Source organism: Neoarius graeffei, chromosome 20, assembly GCF_027579695.1.
Source record: "Neoarius graeffei isolate fNeoGra1 chromosome 20, fNeoGra1.pri, whole genome shotgun sequence".
Taxonomy (NCBI): Eukaryota; Metazoa; Chordata; class Actinopteri; order Siluriformes; family Ariidae; genus Neoarius; species Neoarius graeffei.
In genome coordinates this window covers 1401062-1421866 of record NC_083588.1, presented here as the reverse complement: position 1 = coordinate 1421866, position 20805 = coordinate 1401062, and the positions used below count along the sequence as shown (strand labels likewise).

At 42.9% G+C, this 20805-nt stretch overlaps 2 protein-coding genes across 2 annotated transcripts in view; one reads left to right on the top strand and one right to left on the bottom strand.

Annotated features, from left to right (window-relative positions):
• rps15a (ribosomal protein S15a) overlaps positions 1-20805 on the bottom strand; it is a 480374-nt gene that overhangs the window by 395654 nt on the left and 63915 nt on the right. The window lies entirely within an intron of this gene.
• On the top strand, positions 10475-16974 carry prdm1b (PR domain containing 1b, with ZNF domain). The gene is made up of 5 exons (XM_060901073.1): positions 10475-10602; positions 11951-12203; positions 14020-14876; positions 14959-15087; positions 15559-16974. The coding sequence occupies exons 1-5, from the start codon at positions 10576-10578 to the stop codon at positions 16063-16065; spliced, it is 1773 nt and encodes a 590-aa protein (XP_060757056.1). The 5' UTR covers positions 10475-10575; the 3' UTR covers positions 16066-16974.

Here is a 20805-nt window from a genome sequence, read left to right as displayed (position 1 = left end):
GTTTAAAGACAACATAAACACATTTCTTCCCACAAAGTGACCGAATTCCCAGTGAATATTTGTGTGAGAAGGACTTGTATTTGGTTGTGACTATGATGGACAAAGAAGAATGCTGTATTTCATGTGATCCGTACAGATGATTCGTTTACAATCTGAGTCTTGCTCATGATATAAAAAAGGTCAGTTTGGACTTCTTTCATGAAACTTAACTTTCTTTGTTCTTTTATTGTTTTGTTTTTTTCACTTTATCAACGAAAGAAAAGAGAAGAAGAACCTCTGCTGCCAAGAACCAAAGCACCGTAGCCAAGTGACCAGACCAGACCCAGCCCGAGACAGAGACCAAGCGAGTGAATCAGGAACCAGAAGACGAGATGAAGCAGGAGTCGTGTCTCAGGAACATGACCGAGTGGCGTGATGTGGATTTCGCTCTCAACTGCACCTGCATCGTCCATGACCAGCCGTTTGAGCCTGACTTCAACCTTCCCAGAGCCATGAGCTCCATCCCACGCAATCTCACCTTCCAGTACGACTCGGACGAAGAGGTGAGTGCAACATCCTCTGTCCTAAAGTTCCAGCTTTACCTCTGACTGTTCGAAAGCACTGACACTGGAGACTCCTTCGATAAAGTTGAATAAACATCTTATGAATAAGTGGTTACTATAGAAACGATCGTGTGTTAGAACAAGTGCAGAAATAGAAACCTGCAGCTGCAATACATCACAGAAAATGAATCAATACCTTCAGACCTATGTGGAGATATCATTCCTGCTCTGTGTGTGAGAGTCAGGAATCAGAGAAACTAAAGGCTGACAGGTGACAGGGCTGCTGAGTCATTTAATCGCATCAATTCTCTCTCTCTCTCACACACACACACACACACACACACTGTCCTTTATTCTCACTCTCTCCTACTCTTTTGAGTTTCACTATCGATCCACATCCCACCACCTTTTTCATTCTCTGTATCGCCTGCTGAGAAAGACAAGTGTGTCAGCACATGCCCTTAGACTCTGTGTGTGTGTGTGTGGGGGGGTCCAAATTTGATCAGAAGTTCATCGTTACAGGTGTTAACTGCTCAAACACTGTCGTTATGATGTGAAGCAGATTGCTAGATGACTTTCGCTCTATCAGCCCTCTGGGTTTTTTTTCACTCTTTGCTGCGGTTGTCTTCTCTTCCTTCCTCCTCCATCACACTCTCTCCATCTCTCACACACACTCTCTCTCTGTCTTCATCTCACACTATCTCTCTCACACACACACACGCACACACACTTTTTCATTATTGCTAATTTTTTTTTTAAACAGATGACAGATCGTTCCTCTCTCTCATCCTCGCTTATTTTTTCGTCTTGCCTTGCACATGGTGTGAATTTGCGGTCTTCAGTTCAGTCAGGGTGTGAAGTCTGGGGAGAACAAAACACACGCATGCACACGTCTGTCTTACTGTCCTTGTAAGGACCTTTCACTGATATAGCAGGGAGTAACTTATGGGGACCAGCTTTGAAGTCAAAACTGTCAGACATTCCTCTGCTTGTGGGGACGTTTGGTCCTCACCAAGATATAGAAACTGGCCAAAACACACACCTCTGCACCCACACACACACACACACACCTCTGCACGCGCACACACACACACACACACACACACACACACACACACACCTCTGCGCACACACGCACACACCTCTGCACACACACACACACACACACACACACACACACACACACACACACCTCTGCGCACACACGCACACACCTCTGCACACACACACACACACACACACACACACACACACCTCTGCACCCACAGAGCGCTGCCTGTTAATATTTTGTGTCAGAAGAAAAAAATATATCACAGTTTAACCAGACAGGTTTCTGTTCTTTTCATATGTGTGAAGGTTCTAGACTCAACATGAAAACTGCTGAATAGATAAAAATCATGATGATGATGATGATTAAGCACAGCACTCAATACACCGACTACACTGCGAACTTGCCCACTCATATCTCTCTCTTCCCTTTTTCTCTTTCTTTTTTTCCTTTTCTTTCCTCACTTGCTCATTCGCATGCTTCAGGGCAGAATGAGCAAGCGAAAGCTTTTTAAAAAGGTGGTCAGGTTTTACAATTTTGCAAAAATGCTTTGACAGTAATTCATAAAGCAATCGCGTCAGGTTTCACACTTCCCGTCCGAAAGCAGACCTTTTTCCTCTAGTGGTTTCCCTCCTTGCCTCTTCTGTGAACATGTCTCTCGGGTGCTCATGAAGCATGTGAACTTCATCCTGGAAAACCCACAATCCTCTGAGAACTTCTGATTCTTGGACGTCCCCTGACGAGTCGCAGTGCAGAGCTTAGCTTTTTGGGTTTTTTTGCTGAGACAGAGTGAGTGATCCGGGAAACGGTCTGGGACTGTGTGGCTCAATTCTCATTCATGAAGTGTGTCTTCTTCATGGTAGAAGAAAGAGTTCCTGAAGGGTTCTTTATAAATTCTACCTGTATAAACAATACAATACATTTCTAAGGTTGGACTTCTCTGTTCTCACTCTGCCTACACTCTTGGATATAAAAGAACCAAACGCTACATTTCCTTGTTGTACCATTAGCCTTCTGAGACCCTGCTTCCTCATCCTCATATGGGGACATTCCATTTCACAAGGTAAAATGCATTCTAAACAAAAGAGCGGGTCTCAAGAGGTTAAAGTCGGGACATCTTTGTACCTTTTACCTGGGAAGGTGCATTTGGTGTTCATGAAAAGGGTAAAAATGGACATCAGTGGTCCTTAAGGTCTGATTATGTGCCTTTAGATTATTTTTAATGGTATAAATATATGCGCTATATGTACTTGATAGTGACAAGGGTACGATATGATACTACTTGTACAACCTCGATTCCAAAAAAGTTGGGACAAAGTACAAATTGTAAATAAAAATGGAATGCAATCATTTACAAATCTCAAAAACTGATATTGTATTCACAATAGAACATAGACAACATATCAAATGTCGAAAGTGAGACATTTTGAAATTTCATGCCAAATATTGGCTCATTTGAAATTTTATGACAGCAACACATCTCAAAAAAGTTGGGACAGGGGCAATAAGAGGCTGGAAAAGTTAAAGGTACAAAAAAGGAACAGCTGGAGGACCAAATTGCAACTCATTAGGTCAATTGGCAATAGGTCATTAACATGACTGGGTATAAAAAGAGCATCTTGGAGTGGCAGCGGCTCTCAGAAGTAAAGATGGGAAGAGGATCACCAATCCCCCTAATTCTGCGCCGACAAATAGTGGAGCAATATCAGAAAGGAGTTCGACAGTGTACAACTGCAAAGAGTTTGAACATATCATCATCTACAGTGCATAATATCATCAAAAGATTCAGAGAACCTGGAAGAATCTCTGTGCGTAAGGGTCAAGGCCGGAAAACCATACTGGGTGCCCGTGATCTTCGGGCCCTTAGACGGCACTGCATCACATACAGGCATGCTTCTGTATTGGAAATCACAAAATGGGCTCAGGAATATTTCCAGAGAACATTATCTGTGAACACAATTCACCGTGCCATCCGCCGTTGCCAGCTAAAACTCTATAGTTCAAAGAAGAAGCCGTATCTAAACACGATCCAGAAGCGCAGACGTCTTCTCTGGGCCAAGGCTCATTTAAAATGGACTGTGGCAAAGTGGAAAACTGTTCTGTGGTCAGACGAATCAAAATGTGAAGTTCTTTATGGAAATCAGGGACACCGTGTCATTCGGACTAAAGAGGAGAAGGACGACCCAAGTTGTTATCGGCGCTCAGTTCAGAAGCCTGCATCTCTGATGGTATGGGGTTGCATTAGTGCGTGTGGCATGGGCAGCTTACACATCTGGAAAGACACCATCAATGCTGAAAGGTATATCCAGGTTCTAGAGCAACATATGCTCCCATCCAGACGACGTCTCTTTCAGGGAAGACCTTGCATTTTCCAACATTACAATGCCAAACCACATACTGCATCAATTACAGCATCATGGCTGCGTAGAAGAAGGGTCCGGGTACTGAACTGGCCAGCCTGCAGTCCAGATCTTTCACCCATAGAAAACATTTGGCGCATCATAAAACGGAAGATACGACAAAAAAGACCTAAGACAGTTGAGCAACTAGAATCCTACATTAGACAAGAATGGGTTAACATTCCTATCCCTAAACTTGAGCAACTTGTCTCCTCAGTCCCCAGACGTTTACAGACTGTTGTAAAGAGAAAAGGGGATGTCTCACAGTGGGAAACATGGCCTTGTCCCAACTTTTTTGAGATGTATTGTTGTCATGAAATTTAAAATCACCTAATTTTTCTCTTTAAATGATACATTTTCTCAGTTTAAACATTTGATATGTCATCTACATTCTATTCTGAGTAAAATATGGAATTTTGAAACTTCCACATCATTGCATTCCATTTTTATTTACAATTTGTACTTTGTCCCAACTTTTTTGGAATCAAGGTTGTACTCTATATGTACTCATGAAAGGGGGACAGGGTGCACAAGTTCCCGTTTAACCTTCCCAACCATGGGAACACATGGCTTGTACACAGAAACAGGAAGTAGGTTTAGCTGTAACAATTAACTTTAGTTCCTGGAAGAAGACAGCTGAGGAGTGAAGTGAGTGTGTCCAGTGTGTTTGCATCATCCCACTGATCCTGCCATGAAGAAGCCCTCGCTACCCCCCCCCAGCCAACCAATACCAAACCCCTACCCTTCCAATTGAACCCCCCCATGAGGTTACTCTCTCAACCTGACCTTTCATTTTTAAAGGATTTTCTCCTTGTCTTTTTGAGACCTAACCTGATCTTCAGTTCTCCTTCCTCCATCTGCTCCACTGCAACATGATTTGAAAACAGTGGCATTCAAAGATGTTTTAAAAACACGCATTGGGAATGTGAAGCAGGCAATTCCTGGTGAAAGGCTTCCCAAGTTTGAATGACGATACCATAGCCATCCATGCTTTCTGAGTGGGAGGGGCATCATCTCCCCTGTCAGCCATACAGTAGCAACTTCAGCCAGTCGTGGACGCTGTCTCGGAGGAATTACATGAAAGGCGAGAGCTGGCTGTAGGGGGAGCTGGCAGGTGACCAAATTGGGGTGGAAAATGGGAGGGAAAATTGCTGCCGACTTATTTGTGAGCAACAAACTTCAGAAACGTCTGTGATGATAATATTGTGTGTTGAGTACCGTCTGTCTGTTTGTGCCGCTGCTTTTAGCCAATAAGGTGATGGCGAGTTGATGACCTCGCTCACTTGGGGTCAGTGGGGCAGAACGAGGGGAGAGCAGATGTCTCTGTCTTCTCAGTCACCTGAACTCACTCGAGGTCCACCTGTCCATGTTTCACACAGATAACTTCCTGTTCAGAGGTCATGAGTGAATAGTAGGGGTGTGAATCTTCCTTTTCCTGCTGGTATGATAAACATCTTCATATGTTGTACTGTATGTATATATTTAAACATATAATGATTCAGTACACTTCAATTCATTACCAATGCAATATGATTCAATTCAGCACTTACGCTATTTGATTCAGCACAGATATGGATCGGTTCAGCACTGACATGACTAATTTCAGCACCGACATGATTCAGTTTTGGTCTGATTGAATCGGACTCACTCACTTTTAGTAAGCGCTTTATCCTGCTCAGGGTTGAGGTGGTTACGAGGAACACTGGGCATGAGGCAGGGATGGGTGGAATGGGACGCCAAGCCATCACAGGGCACCAATATGATTCAGTTCAGTTAAACTGAACTTTTCCACCATGGAAAAGTCTTCAGAGGTTTTTGTGAGTCTCTCTGTCTCTCTCTCACACACACACTGTAAATTGTTGAGGCTGTATCGTAGACTGCTGGAACAATTTTCCGACCTTAGGGTTCTACTTTATCCAGGGACTTGGTGGATCCAGAGTCTATCTTGGGAACACTGGGTGTGAGGTGGGGATACACCTGGGATGGGACGCACACACACACCCACCCACACATTCACACCAGGGGAGTAATTTAGTGCCGTCCTGGAGCTCTGAGGCAGCAATGCTACCCTCTGTACCAATGTGGCACCAAAGTATGATCCGGATAAATAAAAGTATTGCGATTGTGACTGACTAATGAACTGTTTTCTGCAGGTGATAGGTGTTTTCAGTAAAGAGTACCTCCCCCAGGGCACACGATTCGGCCCCCTGCAGGGCGAGATTTACACCAAAGACGAGGTGCTGCCCCATGCCAGCAGGAAATATTTCTGGAGGGTGAGTGAGGCCATTCATTTCAACATATAGGAAGTATCACTCAAACAGCTCCTGGTAATGGTGCTCATTGTTTATTGCACACTCACTTTGGGAACAATGCAGTTAAACTGGTTCAGGAAGGAATTTCTGAGGAAGTGCTTTTACACGCACGGGCGCAGATAGAGGGGGGGATGGGGGAGATTCATCCCACCCAGATTTAAATTCACCTCGTTCGGTCCCCCCCACTTATAGGGAGGAAAAAACGTCTATGCTGTCTTTCTTTGCATAAGGCAAACCTCACGGAAAAATCAAAAGACTAATTACCATTCGGTTTATTGAGGTGCACAGCAGTACATAGTTGCAACTGTGCAGACTGCACAGGTTGCGAGCTCGAGCTTGGTTGCTATGGTTACCCACAACAAGTTTGACAGGCATATCGGGGACAGCTCCTCCTAGTTCAGGACCCCAACACGGCATGATGAAGGGTGCCAAAAGGCAGAAAACGATTGCATTGTTTTTTCAGAAAAAAACCCGACTGTAAGTAAACTGTGCCTTACTTTATCATATCACCTTGCAATTTTTTGATAGTCTGTTCAAAGTAATGTCGTAGTGAAAGTAAAATCGTACGGAGTAGAGATGCCTTTCTGGTAGCCTCCTTCTTTCGGTGGTAGCCTGTAGATACAGTGCTCAGAAGGCAGTTTTAATGTTTAATCTGGCGTTCCCTGCCATAATTTCAGCGAGCATATTGTTTCATAAGGAAACTTTGCGAAGAGTTGTTGACTGACTGCCGCTCACGCAACACACAGGCATAGTTAGAAAGTCAGGATGCACTGGTTTACACTTTACACGCACACACGTAGCCCAGCCTCTCGCTATGGTTAACAGTTGGAACTTAGCGGTTTTAAAACTAATTTTGCAGTTTTGCAATTTCTGTGCGTGATGATAATGTGTAAACTTTGGATTTCCATAGGCTATGTTAAACTGTTATCATTGTCCTGGCCTGCAGGTAGTTCCTGGTGATGGCAGTGAGGGAGGTGAAATAACATGTATACACACTACCGTTCAAAAGTTTGGGGTCACCCAGACAATTTTGTGTTTTCCATGAAAAGTCACACTTTTATTTACCACCATAAGTTGTAAAATGAATAGAAAATATAGTCAAGACATTTTTCTGGCCATTTTGAGCATTTAATCGACCCCACAAATGTGATGCTCCAGAAACTCAATCTGCTCAAAGGAAGGTCAGTTTTATAGCTTCTCTAAAGAGCTCAACTGTTTTCAGCTGTGCTAACATGATTGTACAAGGGTTTTCTAATCATCCATTAGCCTTCTGAGGCAATGAGCAAACACATTGTACCATTAGAACACTGGAGTGAGAGTTGCTGGAAATGGGCCTCTATACACCAGTGGCGGCTGGTAGTCTTTCAAACAGGGGAGGCTGGTCGGTTACGATATTTCCAGATTTTAAAAGAAAAAAGAAAAAAACACATCGATTTTGCCCATACTCTTGCCTCTGATCTGGCTGATTGTTGGCAGGGTCACAAACTGTGAAATAACAGGTTCTTTTGGCCCATTAGCCTACTGTCCAATATACATGATGGTGGTGTTGAGGGGGAGGGGTATATTTTAACATTTTATATTTTAAAATTGTGGCATGTTGTTTAAAAATTGATCATTATTGAAAACAGCTCTTTGTCAGGAACCTCAGCAGTAACAGCAGAGTGTTCTGGAATAGGCACAAGCACTGACCTTGGGGAGCCAAACATAGAGCTGGGTGCCACACATTTCATTCAATGACACTTTCCCTATATTTTACTTATTTTGACTGAGAAATGTTTTATTGACAATTTTGATAACCCTTCACATTTAATCCAGGTCTGTAGTGTGAAATGTTCTCGGCTGTGTTTTTGTTTAAAAATGTTTTCCAAATTGTAGCTGTGTTTAATTCATATCCAGAGAAATATATATTCCAATATAATATACTCAGCATAAACATTTTAAATAGATTCTATATTTTTGGTCCATCCATGACATATTACTAAAGTAGCCTATTTACTGTTGTTGATGTGGGTCACTTGCTGTTAGCCAATTCACTTTCTCGTACCAGGAGAGCTGAAAGGAACGAGTATTATTCCCTACCTTTTTCACCAAGTCAATTTGAGGCGTTGGTCTACCCTGCGCTTTAATTTTAATTTTTTCCTCGAAAGGAAGACTGGCAAATGGCTTCGCCAAAATTAAATCAGCAATGCTTGGCATCCATGCGCAGCTTTCTTGCTAGCTGACTAGCCCCCTCAAGTTCAAGTTCAGTCACTCAAATAAACGAAATTTCTGGAACTAAGATAGCAAACTTGACAACACTATATTTACACTTTATTTACAATGAAAATATATACAAACTAAAAAAGCTGGCAGAAACCGTATGTAATGAATGAAATCGAAATGTAAGCTGATCTCTTACAATACACCACAGCACTTGCGAATCCGCATGGGACTGAACTGAGATTCGCCGCTGCCTGTCTATATTTGAAACGAGCTGTCAATCAAAGAAAATATCCGGCCGCTTTCACCAATCACCAGTCTCCTCGCGGAAACTGCCATGTCCCTCCCACTGTGAGGCTGGGAGTCCGTGGGCGGGCATTTTCGCAGTATTTGTCCAATAACCGTCTTGCATTTTGAGATTGAAAAGCGCAGAGCTCCCAAATGCCGTTGAAGTCCACTGAGGCTGGGAGTCCGTGGGAATCCGTGGGGCGGGCGTTTTTGCAGTATTTGTCCAATAATCGTCTTGCATTTTGATATTGAAAAGCGCAGAGCTCCCAAATGCCATTGAAGTGCACTGAGGCTGGGCTGCATCGCGCTGTCACGAGGGGGAATTTACAGTGTTGCCAGATTGGGCGGTTTTAAGTGCATTTTGGCGGGTTTTGACCATGTTTTGGGCTGGTAAACGTCAGCAGTATCTGGCAACATTAGGCGAACTGGGGAAAGTTATCACGGAATGATTTTGCACTGTAGTTGGGTTGAGCACATATATTTCTATGATTCTGGATCTGAAATAGCAATGTTATAAGGTCGGCTATAACATAAGCCTAGCGCAATTCATCCTACACGATGTTCGTCATTTTTAGAGGAGGCTGAGCCTCCCTCGCTGTCTTAGAGCAATCGCCCGTGCTATACACCTATGTAGATATTGCACCAAAAACCAGACATTTGCAGCTAGAATAGTCATTTACCACATTAGCAATGTATAGAGTGGATTTCTGATTAGTTTAAAGTGATCTTCATTGAAAAGAACAGTGCTTTTCTTTCAAAAATATGGACATTTCAAAGTGACCCCAAACTTTTGAACGGTAGTGTGTATATATATATATACACACACGCACACATACATATATACACAAAATGGAATCATTTGCTGACAGCTCAGTCCCCCCAGTTCAAAAATCCTGCCTGCGCCCCTGTGCTCATGCCCTAACACTGTTCAAAGGCACAGCAGGAACATCCAGCGCTCCTCAAGGCTTCGCTGGAAAATACACAGGAACTCTGCAGCAGTCCGATCTTATCCATGGCAGTGTACGGGAGTTACTGGCTGGCTTTCATGCCGTCTGTCGAGAGGAAAACGCAGCACGCATTTCGTCCTTGAAAAACGTTTTGGTGAAGTCCAGGTCTGTGAGCAGGTGTGGGCACGAAATACCGACACATGAAGCAAAACACTTCATATCATAACACAGGCGCACAGAGTGCATGTGTGTGAGATTTGTCCTCTCACACTGTGTGCATACAGCACTTTCGTTTCATAGAATTTTACACGATTGCTTTTCTTTCATCCATTCACATGAACCATCTGTTTTCCTTCTTGCACGTGTGTGTGTGTGTGTGTGTGTAAGTACACGGGAGTATGAGCCACTCTGGGTTTTCCAATTTTGACTTTGTCCCCTTTGGGCTCAACGGTGCCCTTTCCGTCCCTCATTTCCTGGAAAATCCAGTCCAACTTCCTGTTCACTTACGGCTCTTGCTTCAGAAAATCGTTCAAGAGTGTGTATGTTTGTAAATGTGTGGAAATCTATGCCAAGGTTCATGCTTATTTATTGCCAAACTTACACCACGCACACACACGCAGGTGCACACAAACTAAGACAGAAAACCCTGCGGCAGCATGCGGCTTTGTTGTGCTCTTGGCTCCACCCCCTCGTTTGCCTTTTTAAAGGTATGACACCACTGACAGAAAGAGAAACACACACACACACACACACACGCGTTCACTCTCACTCTGCTTGACAGATACTCGCGCTCACACACACTCGAGCGTTCAGAAAGAAAAGCTGAAAGAAGGAGCGGGCATGAAGAGCACGCCGTACATGGCAGAGGTGAATAAACTCACTTTTCCACATCACTGATTTCACACACACACACACACGGGATCAAAAATCTGATCGCTGGATTTGTGCTTGATTTAATGTCTGGAGGTGGTGATACACAGATTTTTGGTGATGAAGTGGAAACCTTCATCTGTATTTCAGCAGATAAGTTTAGCCCGGACTGAGAACTGTCTCGAGTATTAGCTGTTTTTTTTTTTTCCTTTTTAAAAATATATTCTTGTGTTGGTTGTTTAATTTGCTGGGATTATTTGTCTTTTTTATCATTTCTTTTTCTTCTCTCTATAATTTCTCATTTGATTAGCTGTTCTGCTTCTCGTTCTGTTAGCTCTCATAATAATTTTAAAAATCATCTTTCTAATTTATATCCATTTATATCATACATAATTTCAAAGTGGGAGGCACGGTGGTGTAGTGGTTAGCGCTGTCGCCTCACAGCAAGAAGGTCCTGGGTTCGAACCCCGGGTCCGGCGAGGGCCTTTCTGTGTGGAGTTTGCATGTTCTCCCCGTGTCCGCGTGGGTTTCCTCCGGGTGCTCCGGTTTCCCCCACAGTCCAAAGACATGCAGGTTAGGTTAACTGGTGACTCTAAATTGACCGTAGGTGTGAATGTGAGTGTGAATGGTTGTCTGTGTCTATGTGTCAGCCCTGTGATGACCTGGCGACTTGTCCAGGGTGTACCCCGCCTTTCGCCCGTAGTCAGCTGGGATAGGCTCCAGCTTGCCTGCGACCCTGTAGAAGGATAAAGCGGCTAGAGATAATGAGATGAGATGAGATAATTTCAAAGTGGGAGGCACGGTGGTGTAGTGGTTAGCACTGTCGCCTCACAGCAAGAAGGTCCGGGTTCGAGCCCCGTGGCCGGCGAGGGCCTTTCTGTGTGGAGTTTGCATGTTCTCCCCGTGGGTTTCCTCCGGGTGCTCCGGTTTCCCCCACAGTCCAAAGACATGCAGGTTAGGTTAACTGGTGACTCTAAATTGACCGTAGGTGTGAATGGTTGTCTGTGTCTATGTGTCAGCCCTGTGATGGCCTGGCGACTCGCCCGTAGTCAGCTGGGATAGGATCCAGCTCGCCTGCGACCCTGTCGAAGGATAAAGCGGCTAGAGATAATGAGATGAGATGAGATAATTTCAAAGTGATATTTTATATATTATGCATTTTTCAAATATATCTGTATTCGATGTTATTTCTTACCTCAAAAGGAAATAATTTATTCAACAAAAAGCTGTATTTTTATTTTTGGGGTTTTGTTTCATTAAAAACACTTTTTTTTAATGATGTTTTGTTGACCAAGTTATATTTATTCACGCTCTCAATAACCAGTATCTCGTTCTTGTCCTTTAGATTTACTCCGGTAGGCAGCTTCACCACTTCATTGATGGATATGATGTGCATCGCAGCAACTGGATGCGTTTCGTCAACCCGGCACGTTCCCCGGCCGAGCAGAACCTGGTGGCCTGTCAGAACGGCCGTGATGTCTACTTCTACACCGTCAGGCCCGTGGAGCCCCAGCGTGAGCTGCTCGTGTGGTACAGTCAGGAGTTCACGAGGAGGCTGTGTGGACATGTGGAAGAGCAAACGGACAGCGTGAAGCCGAGTGAGTAAAGATCACATCAGGAATCCTCAGGGATCTCAGATTTCAATCAGCTGTTTTCTCTTCATTTGGTACAATCTGTCTTCCATCTTACAGCTCAGAGGCATTCTGGAGCTCCCTCTTGTTGGTCTCCCTCTTGTTGGTTTATAGAGTTCTTAACTTTTTTCTTTTTATTACGTACTTTCTCCGCAATGCACCAGCATGCTCCGCCGTGGCACTTGCCGGTTTTTCCGCTTGCAATCGTCCACGTTATCTGTGAATTTCGGCATCAGTTGATGCATGTGTAGATGCGTAGAGGTTCGTCAGCAGGTCAACATCAAGGAAAATGCAGCTCTCATTCTTGTCTAGTTTTGAAAAAAGATGAAGGCAAACATCCTCACGCAAAGGTTATTCAAAACATGCTGTTGTCTTTCCTCTTTTGTTTGTAAATGAAAGTGTGTAAAAATGCGTTATCTTTTTCAAAGGTGACACCGTGATGGAGTATCTTTCTCACATTGAGACATCCTGCCAGACAATAATCTTTAGTGTTCCCGTTTCCTGCTGTATTCACTGCTCAGACAGAAAGAAAAAGGAAAGTGCGTGTGTGTATTGTACACATTCATTGTTGTGCGTCCATGCTGGCAAAACTGAGGTGTGACTTTTGAGCCGATGACTCTCTCCCTCGTCACACAATTGTGGCTAATTGTTGGAATGTCCCTGTCCAGGAAGCTTCTCCCATTATGCTTTGTTTGACTTTCCTCAAAGCTTCGTTCTCTGAAAAGTCTCCCAGTTGGTTTAAATTTTTACTTCCTGAATTGAGATTCAGAGAAGTCTAATGAGTAAAAAAAAAAAAAGACCTAGTCACATCCACAACTGTTTTTTTTTTTCTTCCTGTAGTACCATGAAGAACTGGACAGATGATTTAAAAAAAAACAACAACGCATGGCAGGATTGACAGGCTGGAATTTTTTTCAGGTCATCTGAGAATGGCTCGGCATGTGAACACTTGATTGCTATGTTAGAAATTTTGAGGGAATTCCTCAAGCAGGGCCCATCGATTAGATTTGAAAATCCTGTTTAGGCCAGAACATGCAGGTTTTTTCTTCCAAACATGTTGTAGGTTTTTTTTTTCCTCTTTGTGTTTGGTAACTCTGTCTGGTCGACCATTTTCACTTTCCTATCTGCCACTGCATGCTGCCCGTAAAGGATTTGTTCACATCAGGTTTGAGGAACCAGGCCTCGGCCACAAGGGCAATAATCTGTTTTTGTAATCTCCTTCCCTTTCTGTGTGTGAGAGAGAGAGTGTGATGAGGCCATACTCCATGATTTGGCAGTTTTTTTGACTCACATTTTATTTGTGGCTTGGAGGTTTTCTGTTTACCTGTTCAGTGTGGATGGGATCGTGTGGTTTTCACCGTCATCTTAGTTCCTTGTCAAATGTGTCAGCGACTGCTGGTGCTGAGGCCGTGATAAAGGATTTTTCCTGTGGTTAGAGACATCTGCTGACATGGTGAGTCAGCACAGTTTCTGAGTGAGAAGTATGACTGCTACCCTTGGCTTCTGTGTTCTCATACACACACGCCCACTGAAACACACACGCAGTCAGTTGTGCACACCCGTGAACTCCCACACACGAGTAATCAAGGTGATGTGTGATAGCAGTACTGGCTCTACATCAGATAGAAACTGTTGCGATATATCTCTTCTTGTCAAACCAAAACTGAAACATCTGCCGTTTACCATAAGTGAGGCCACGAGAGAGAAGGCGATGAGTAGGTGTGCGAAGGCCATGCTGTTTGTTGCTGTGCCTCTGATGTTCTTCTCCATTTCTCCATCGTAGAGCACTTTGGTGGTGATGTGAATGAAGCTGACCTCCAGAAGCACAGTCTACTTCCGTGGACCCAGCATCCTAAACAGGCATCACACCCTTACAGCTTGCACGGTCAGCAAGAAGTAACAAAGGAAGGGAAGGACGAGGTTGAGGAAACTGAGGAGAAGATTGACGTGGAGACCATTGAGCAGGACATACCACCCAGCACTCCAGATCAGCACTTGATGGACTCCAGTAAGAAGTTTCCCCAGGATAGCACACACAAATCACATCCTAAGTGTGCTTCCCATTCATGCCCTGACCAAGACCTTCTAGCACATCCCCAGAGCTATTACAGCCCCAGGGAAGACGTGATACCATATCCTGCTGTGCCAAATGCCTACCATTTTTTGCCTTCTTTTGACCCTTATTATCACCAAGCCATTCTCAGCCCTTACACACCATCCATCCCCTCTATGCCGCCCCCCAGAGGACCATTCCACTACAGCAATGTGCTGCCAAGTGCAGTCTTGCCCTTTTCTGCCAGGACTCAACCAAGTCTTCTCCCTGTTGATCTGTCTTACCCTGCCCTACATCCTCAGACCAGCCTGGAAGGGCGGCCCATGAATACATCACCTCCCCAGGGTGCCCCGGCCACCCCTGAAATCTCACCCCTCATGAAGCACTCCCCAGGGTCTGAGCATTCATATGAGGAAGCCATCAACCTCAGCTTGGCTGCTACACCAAAGATCAGCTCATCGTCATCCGTGTCATCACAAAGTCCAGGGTACAAGTCCCTGCCGTACCCACTAAAGAAACAGAATGGAAAGATCAAGTACGAGTGCAACATCTGCTTCAAGACCTTCGGCCAGCTGTCCAACCTGAAGGTGTGTGACACAGATTTTCTCTGGAGTGAGTCAAAGGGGTGTAACCTTAATGAGGTTCTAATTAGCATGTTTTTTTTTTCAGGTGCACTTGAGGGTGCATAATGGAGAGAGGCCATTTCAGTGTCCATTGTGCAAGAAAAGCTTCACCCAGCTGGCACATCTACAGAAACATCATCTTGTTCACACTGGAGAGAAACCTCATGAGTGTCAGGTGAGATCAACTTAAAACAAACTCACAAGTTAATGGAAAGTATAATAAAAGTGACAGTGAAAAATTGTAACGTAGTAATGAGGGACTGCTTTAAAAGAATGTTTTTAAAGTCTCTAAGAAAGTAAGAAGAATCGAAATGTCGCACACCTGAGGCATTGTTTATCTGCAGGTACTTTCACCTAGTCCTTAAGTACCCTTTGAATAAAGCTTTGACTTTGTTGTACATTAATCCCAAAGGGTGTGACAATGGCGTCAACGTGAGTTCTTTTTATATCACAGACATGACTCACTCTCTCGGCCAAGAAAGCAGCCAAGTGCAGATGAAATAAGCATGTCTGACTTGCCCCCTGCATTCCAAGGCGAGATAAAGAGGTCATTGTCATAAAGCTCCTGTTTTGGTGCTTTATGGCCCGAGTTGCACAATAGATCTGGGTTAAATAACAAACACGGCTTTTGTTGACCATCCCACAGGTGTGCCAGAAGCGTTTTAGCAGCACCAGCAACTTAAAGACGCACCTGCGCTTACACTCTGGAGAGAAGCCCTACCAGTGCAAAGTGTGTGGCACCAAGTTCACACAATATATCCACCTGAAGCTGCACCGCCGCATGCACAGCTCGAGAGAGCGACCACATTGCTGCCCGTTGTGCCATCATGGCTTCCTCCATCACTTTTCCCTCAGGCTGCACCGTCGCTCGGGAGGTTGCACTGCCAATTCCCATCCTGAAAGTCCCAAGCTGAGGTACACCACTGAGATCCTCGAGCGATTTGATGTCAGTGCTGAGGCCGAAGCTCTTAAAGAGAATTCATCAGAGACCGAAGTCGAGGCCGTGCTTGAGAAGTGGCTGGAGCTGGATGATCATCCCAAAGCTGGCCACTTTAAAGGCTTGGACCCTACCCTGCTGAAAACCTCAGGACTGGGGCAATGGCAAGAGAGGGCCAGTGTGGTGCGCTTTGGCGGTGAAGGACGAGTACAATGAGGAAGGAAAGGGAAGGAGGTTTGAAACTCCAGTTCTAGAAGTAGCCTAAAAGTAGACTTGTACACGTCTATGCCAAAAAAATATCCGAAGAGGGCAAGAGCTAAACCAAGCTGAGCAACACCAAATACATAAAAAAGCATTTCCAAAGACTTAATAATTGCACTTAAGCCTTCTGTTCTTTGGCAGACAGTGAAGGCGATCGGTTACATCATTGTACTTGTGTTTTGTTTCATGTGTTTGAGTTCATATTAATTTATTACTCTCTATTTTTGTACATTGTTGCTATTGTTTGTAAAATAATATTGTTTTTTTTCTCAGGAAACATTGTCAGTCAGGGTCTGGAATTGTAAACAAAATATATCAGGGGTTTGCTGTGTGAACGTTTTGCGAGGACGCCGTTCCTCGGCACCCTCACTGTAACTCGAGGTATAAGAAATTCTGCAAATAGTTATGCAATCGTTTTACAGCTTAATTCTTTAAAGAGAAGTCAAGCTTCCATTGTATTATTTATTACTTAGAGAAGTTATTTTTTGCCTTCTGTATAATTTTAAAAGTCAGCCATCCAGCACTGAAGTGAACTATTGGTGTAGTTTCTTGAGCGCCAAATCCACAGCAGGAACCGAAGTTACTATTAATCTCAGGACACATCAAGTATAATTTATTACTGTATGCTCTTTGTTTTAATTTATTTAACATGAGCACTGGAAAAAGCAGGACCTCGATCCATGTGCACGGTTACTGGTACGTAGCAAAGATAAGATTTACTGATTTTCATTGTTTTTCAGGTAGGAATTTTGTACAGTTTTGTTTACTCAATTATTTTTGATGTTGATACTTTATATGCCAGAGTTTATTTTCACTGAAAGTTTGTAATGTAGCACATTAAATCTACTGTATTTCTTCTCAAAATTCAGTGTCTGTCTTTTTCACACTTATTAAAAGAATTACATAATGAACTAATTTTTTAAAGTTAGATTTTCCACTCTTCCTGTTTCTCAATGTTTACTTTGTGTTCCATGGTGTAGATAATGAGTCATAATTCAAAAGATGCCTTAAAGGTTGTGCGTTTATATCCTCAGAATAACTTTTAACACCAAACGTCTGAGATGCTGACATAAAGATAAACCCACAACATTAAGAGGAAGACGACAAAAAAAGCATGAATAAACCCAAGAATTAAAGTAGGTGCTAGTTACCGAGTCTGTGTACAGCTTTTCCAAAGTATAATTTTACACATTTTTCTTCCATCTTGTGATAGGTCACATCTACAGAAAGAATTTACATAAAGAGAGTTAATATTTTTAACTGGAAGGTCTAAAGGTAGCTCAATACTTCGCTACAATTATGTTCATTCTTAATGTCTAATTTAGAAGATTTTATTGCATTGCTCATAGATGTTATCACACTTTAGTTTGCAATTTGGTAGTCATAAAAATGAAGCTGTTGTCAATTTCTTTATTGAAGAACTTGAAATTTGTCCAGTGCTAGCTGCTAACATTTTACTCTCTTGAAAAATAACTTACAGTAGTGCTCGAAAGTTTGTGAACACTTTAGAATTTTCTATATTTCTACATGAATATGACCTAAAGCATCATCAGATTTTCACACAAGTCCTAAAAGTAGATGAAGAGAAGCCAGTTAAACAAATGAGACACAAATATTATACTTGGTCATTTATTTATTGAGGAAAATGATCCAATATTACATATCTGTGAGTGGCAAAAGTATGTGAACCTCTAGGATTAGCAGTTAATTTGAAGGTGAAATTTGAGTCAGGTGTTTTCAATCAATGGGATGACAATCAGGTGTGAGTGGGCACCCTGTTTTATTTAAAGAACAGGAATCTATCAAAGTCTGATCGTCACAACACATGTTTGTGGAAGTGTATGATGGCACGAACAAAGGAGATTTTTGAGGACCTCAGAAAAAGCGTTGTTGATGCTCATCAGGCTGGAAAAGGTTACAAAACCATCTCTAAAGAGTTTGGACTCCACCAATCCACAGTCAGACAGATTGTGTACAAATGGAGGAAATTCAAGACCATTGTTACCCTCCCCAGGAGTGGTCGACCAACAAAGATCACTCCAAGAGCAAGGCGTGTAATAGTCAGCGAGGTCACAAAGGACCCCAGGGTAACTTCTAAGCAACTGAAGGCCTCTCTCACATTGGCTAATGCTAATGTTCATGTTCATGAGTCTACCATCAGGAGAACACTGAACAACAATGGTGTGCATGGCAGGGTTGCAAGGAGAAAGCCACTGCTCTCCAAAAAGAACATTGCTGCTCATCTGCAGTTTGCTAAAGATCACATGGACAAGCCAGAAGGCTATTGGAAAAATGTTTTGTGGATGGATGAGACCAAAATAGAACTTTTTGGTTTAAATGAGAAGCGTTATGTTTAGAGAAAGGAAAACACTGCATTCCAGCACAAGAACCTTATCCCATCTGTGAAACATGGTGGTGGTAGTATCATGGTTTGGGCCTGTTTTGCTGCATCTGGGCCAGGACGGCTTGCCGTCATTGATGGAACAATGAATTCTGAATTATACCAGCGAATTCTAAAGGAAAATGTCAGGACATCTATCCATGAACTGAATCTCAAGAGAAGGTGGGTCATGCAGCAAGACAACGACCCTAAGCACACAAGTCATTCTACCAAAGAATGGTTAAAGAAGAATAAAAGTTAATGTTTTGGAATGGCCAAGTCAAAGTCCTGACCTTAATCCAATGGAAATGTTGTGGAAGGACCTGAAGCGAGCAGTTCATGTGAGGAAACCCACCAACATCCCAGAGTTGAAGCTGTTCTGTACAGAGGAACGGGCTAAAATTCCTCCAAGCCGGTGTGCAGGACTGATCAACAGTTACCGCAAACGTTTAGTTGCAGTTATTGCTGCACAAGGGGGTCACACCAGATACTGAAAGCAAAGGTTCACATACTTTTGCCACTCACAGATATGTAATATTGGATCATTTTCCTCAATAAATAAATGACCAAGTATAATATTTTTGTCTCATTTGTTTAACTGTGTTCTCTTTATCTACTTTTAGGATTTGTGTGAAAATCTGATGATGTTTTAGATCATATTTATGCAGAAATATAGAAAATTCTAATGAGTTCACAAACTTTCAAGCACCACTGTATTTGGCACTATAAAAGAGTGCCACAGAGAGTTGGACGCATCAGGAGCCCAGGGATGGGCAGATTTCCTGTCTGAGCAATGATTATTTAAAGTACATTCATCAACCAGAGAAAGAAAAAAAAATTGAGTTAATTTATATTACACCACGGTGTTGTTGCATTCTGGAGTCTGATTGGTCAGAAGGTGTTGATTAGTTTTCTATAACAGCAGCTCTGACAGTAGTGCAGCTGTAAATTACAGGTTTCTATTAATGCACTCGTTCTAATACGTTATCATTTCTATAATAAAAGCGACTTGTACTAATAATAAACTGATTAAAACGTGTGATTATTGAGGAGATGTTTTTGTAATGTGTCTGGAAGGAGTCTCCAGTGTCAGTGCTTTGTAACAGTCAGAGGTGAAGCTGGAACTTTAAGTTTTTGACAGCTTCAGGACAGAAGAGTTTACGCTTCTTTGCGGTTTCTCAGTAACAAAAGCTGATGAGCTGCATTTTGTTTTCTTGTCTTATTAACTTCAGGAGAGAGAATAAAAAGAGGCTGGTGAGGGAACGACTGTTGATCGCTGCTATAACATCTGTGAGAACAGGAACGGACCTGTTTCAAACACGAACTCTTAGCTGAAAAACGTACGAGATGTTCTTTCATAAATAAAATAATATAAGCGATGGCAAATTGCTGTTTAATAAGAGGAATTAAAGACTTGCGGGAAACGATGGTGTGATCTGTGTGTGTATGTGACAGTAAGTGCAGAAAAAAGAAAGAGAGAAAGAGCACTTACAGTAAGAAATGGCTCATAGCCCTGGGGAGCTGGGGAGTGCAGCATTGATCAGTTTCCTCCAACACATCCTCCCACACTGCCTACACACCGAGGGAGCGCCCCACCACAACACACACACACACACACACACACCACATAACACACACCACATGTACACACCTCAACAAAACCGTGTGAGTGTGACAAGGATGTTGTTGGTCTGTCTGTCTGTCTGTCTGTCAAACCACCAGGTTAACCAGTCACACTTTGACGGCTGTCTTTCTCTTTTTTCCTCTCGAGGGTCAGTGCAGAAAAACAGAAACAGTACAGTATGAGACACCTTAGAAAGAGTGAAACTAGCCACGCTGTAAATGACAAAAGGAGACTGTGTGTGTCTCAATGACTCACTCAGATTACTATCATTTGTCTTCCTGCGTACTCTCGAATTTCAGCATGTTCCTTCCATTAAGGGCTGTGAATACAGTCGTTCTGTGAATCGCAGAACTTCACTTCCTATTCTGCAGGCAAGAAACCTTTTTTTTTAGCAGAAAAAGTAAACATTTACATGAAAGCATAATATCTTAATGTCTTATATAATTTCAAACTAAATGCTTCTTGTGTTTTGGAGTAACCCCTGTGAAGTTGGTACTTGATATAACCAGAAATCAGACGGATGCATTTCTATTTATTTGTGCTTTGAAAAAAAAATCATCATTTAAACTTTAAATTTTTATATTTTATCCCCAGTGGCATCACTCATAACCCCATAAACCTTTTAGGGACAGTGGTGCTTGAAAGTTTGTGAACCCTTTAGAATTGTCTATATTTCTGCATAAATATGACC

Bases quoted from the DNA above. Each gene is read 5' to 3' on its own strand.
- prdm1b (XM_060901073.1), top strand. From the start codon at position 10,576: ATGAAGAGCACGCCGTACATGGCAGAG. The intron at 10,603-11,950 runs GTGAATAAACTC...CTTGTCCTTTAG, and splicing joins GCACGCCGTACATGGCAGAG to ATTTACTCCGGTAGGCAGCT. The intron at 12,204-14,019 runs GTGAGTAAAGAT...TCTCCATCGTAG, and splicing joins AACGGACAGCGTGAAGCCGA to AGCACTTTGGTGGTGATGTG.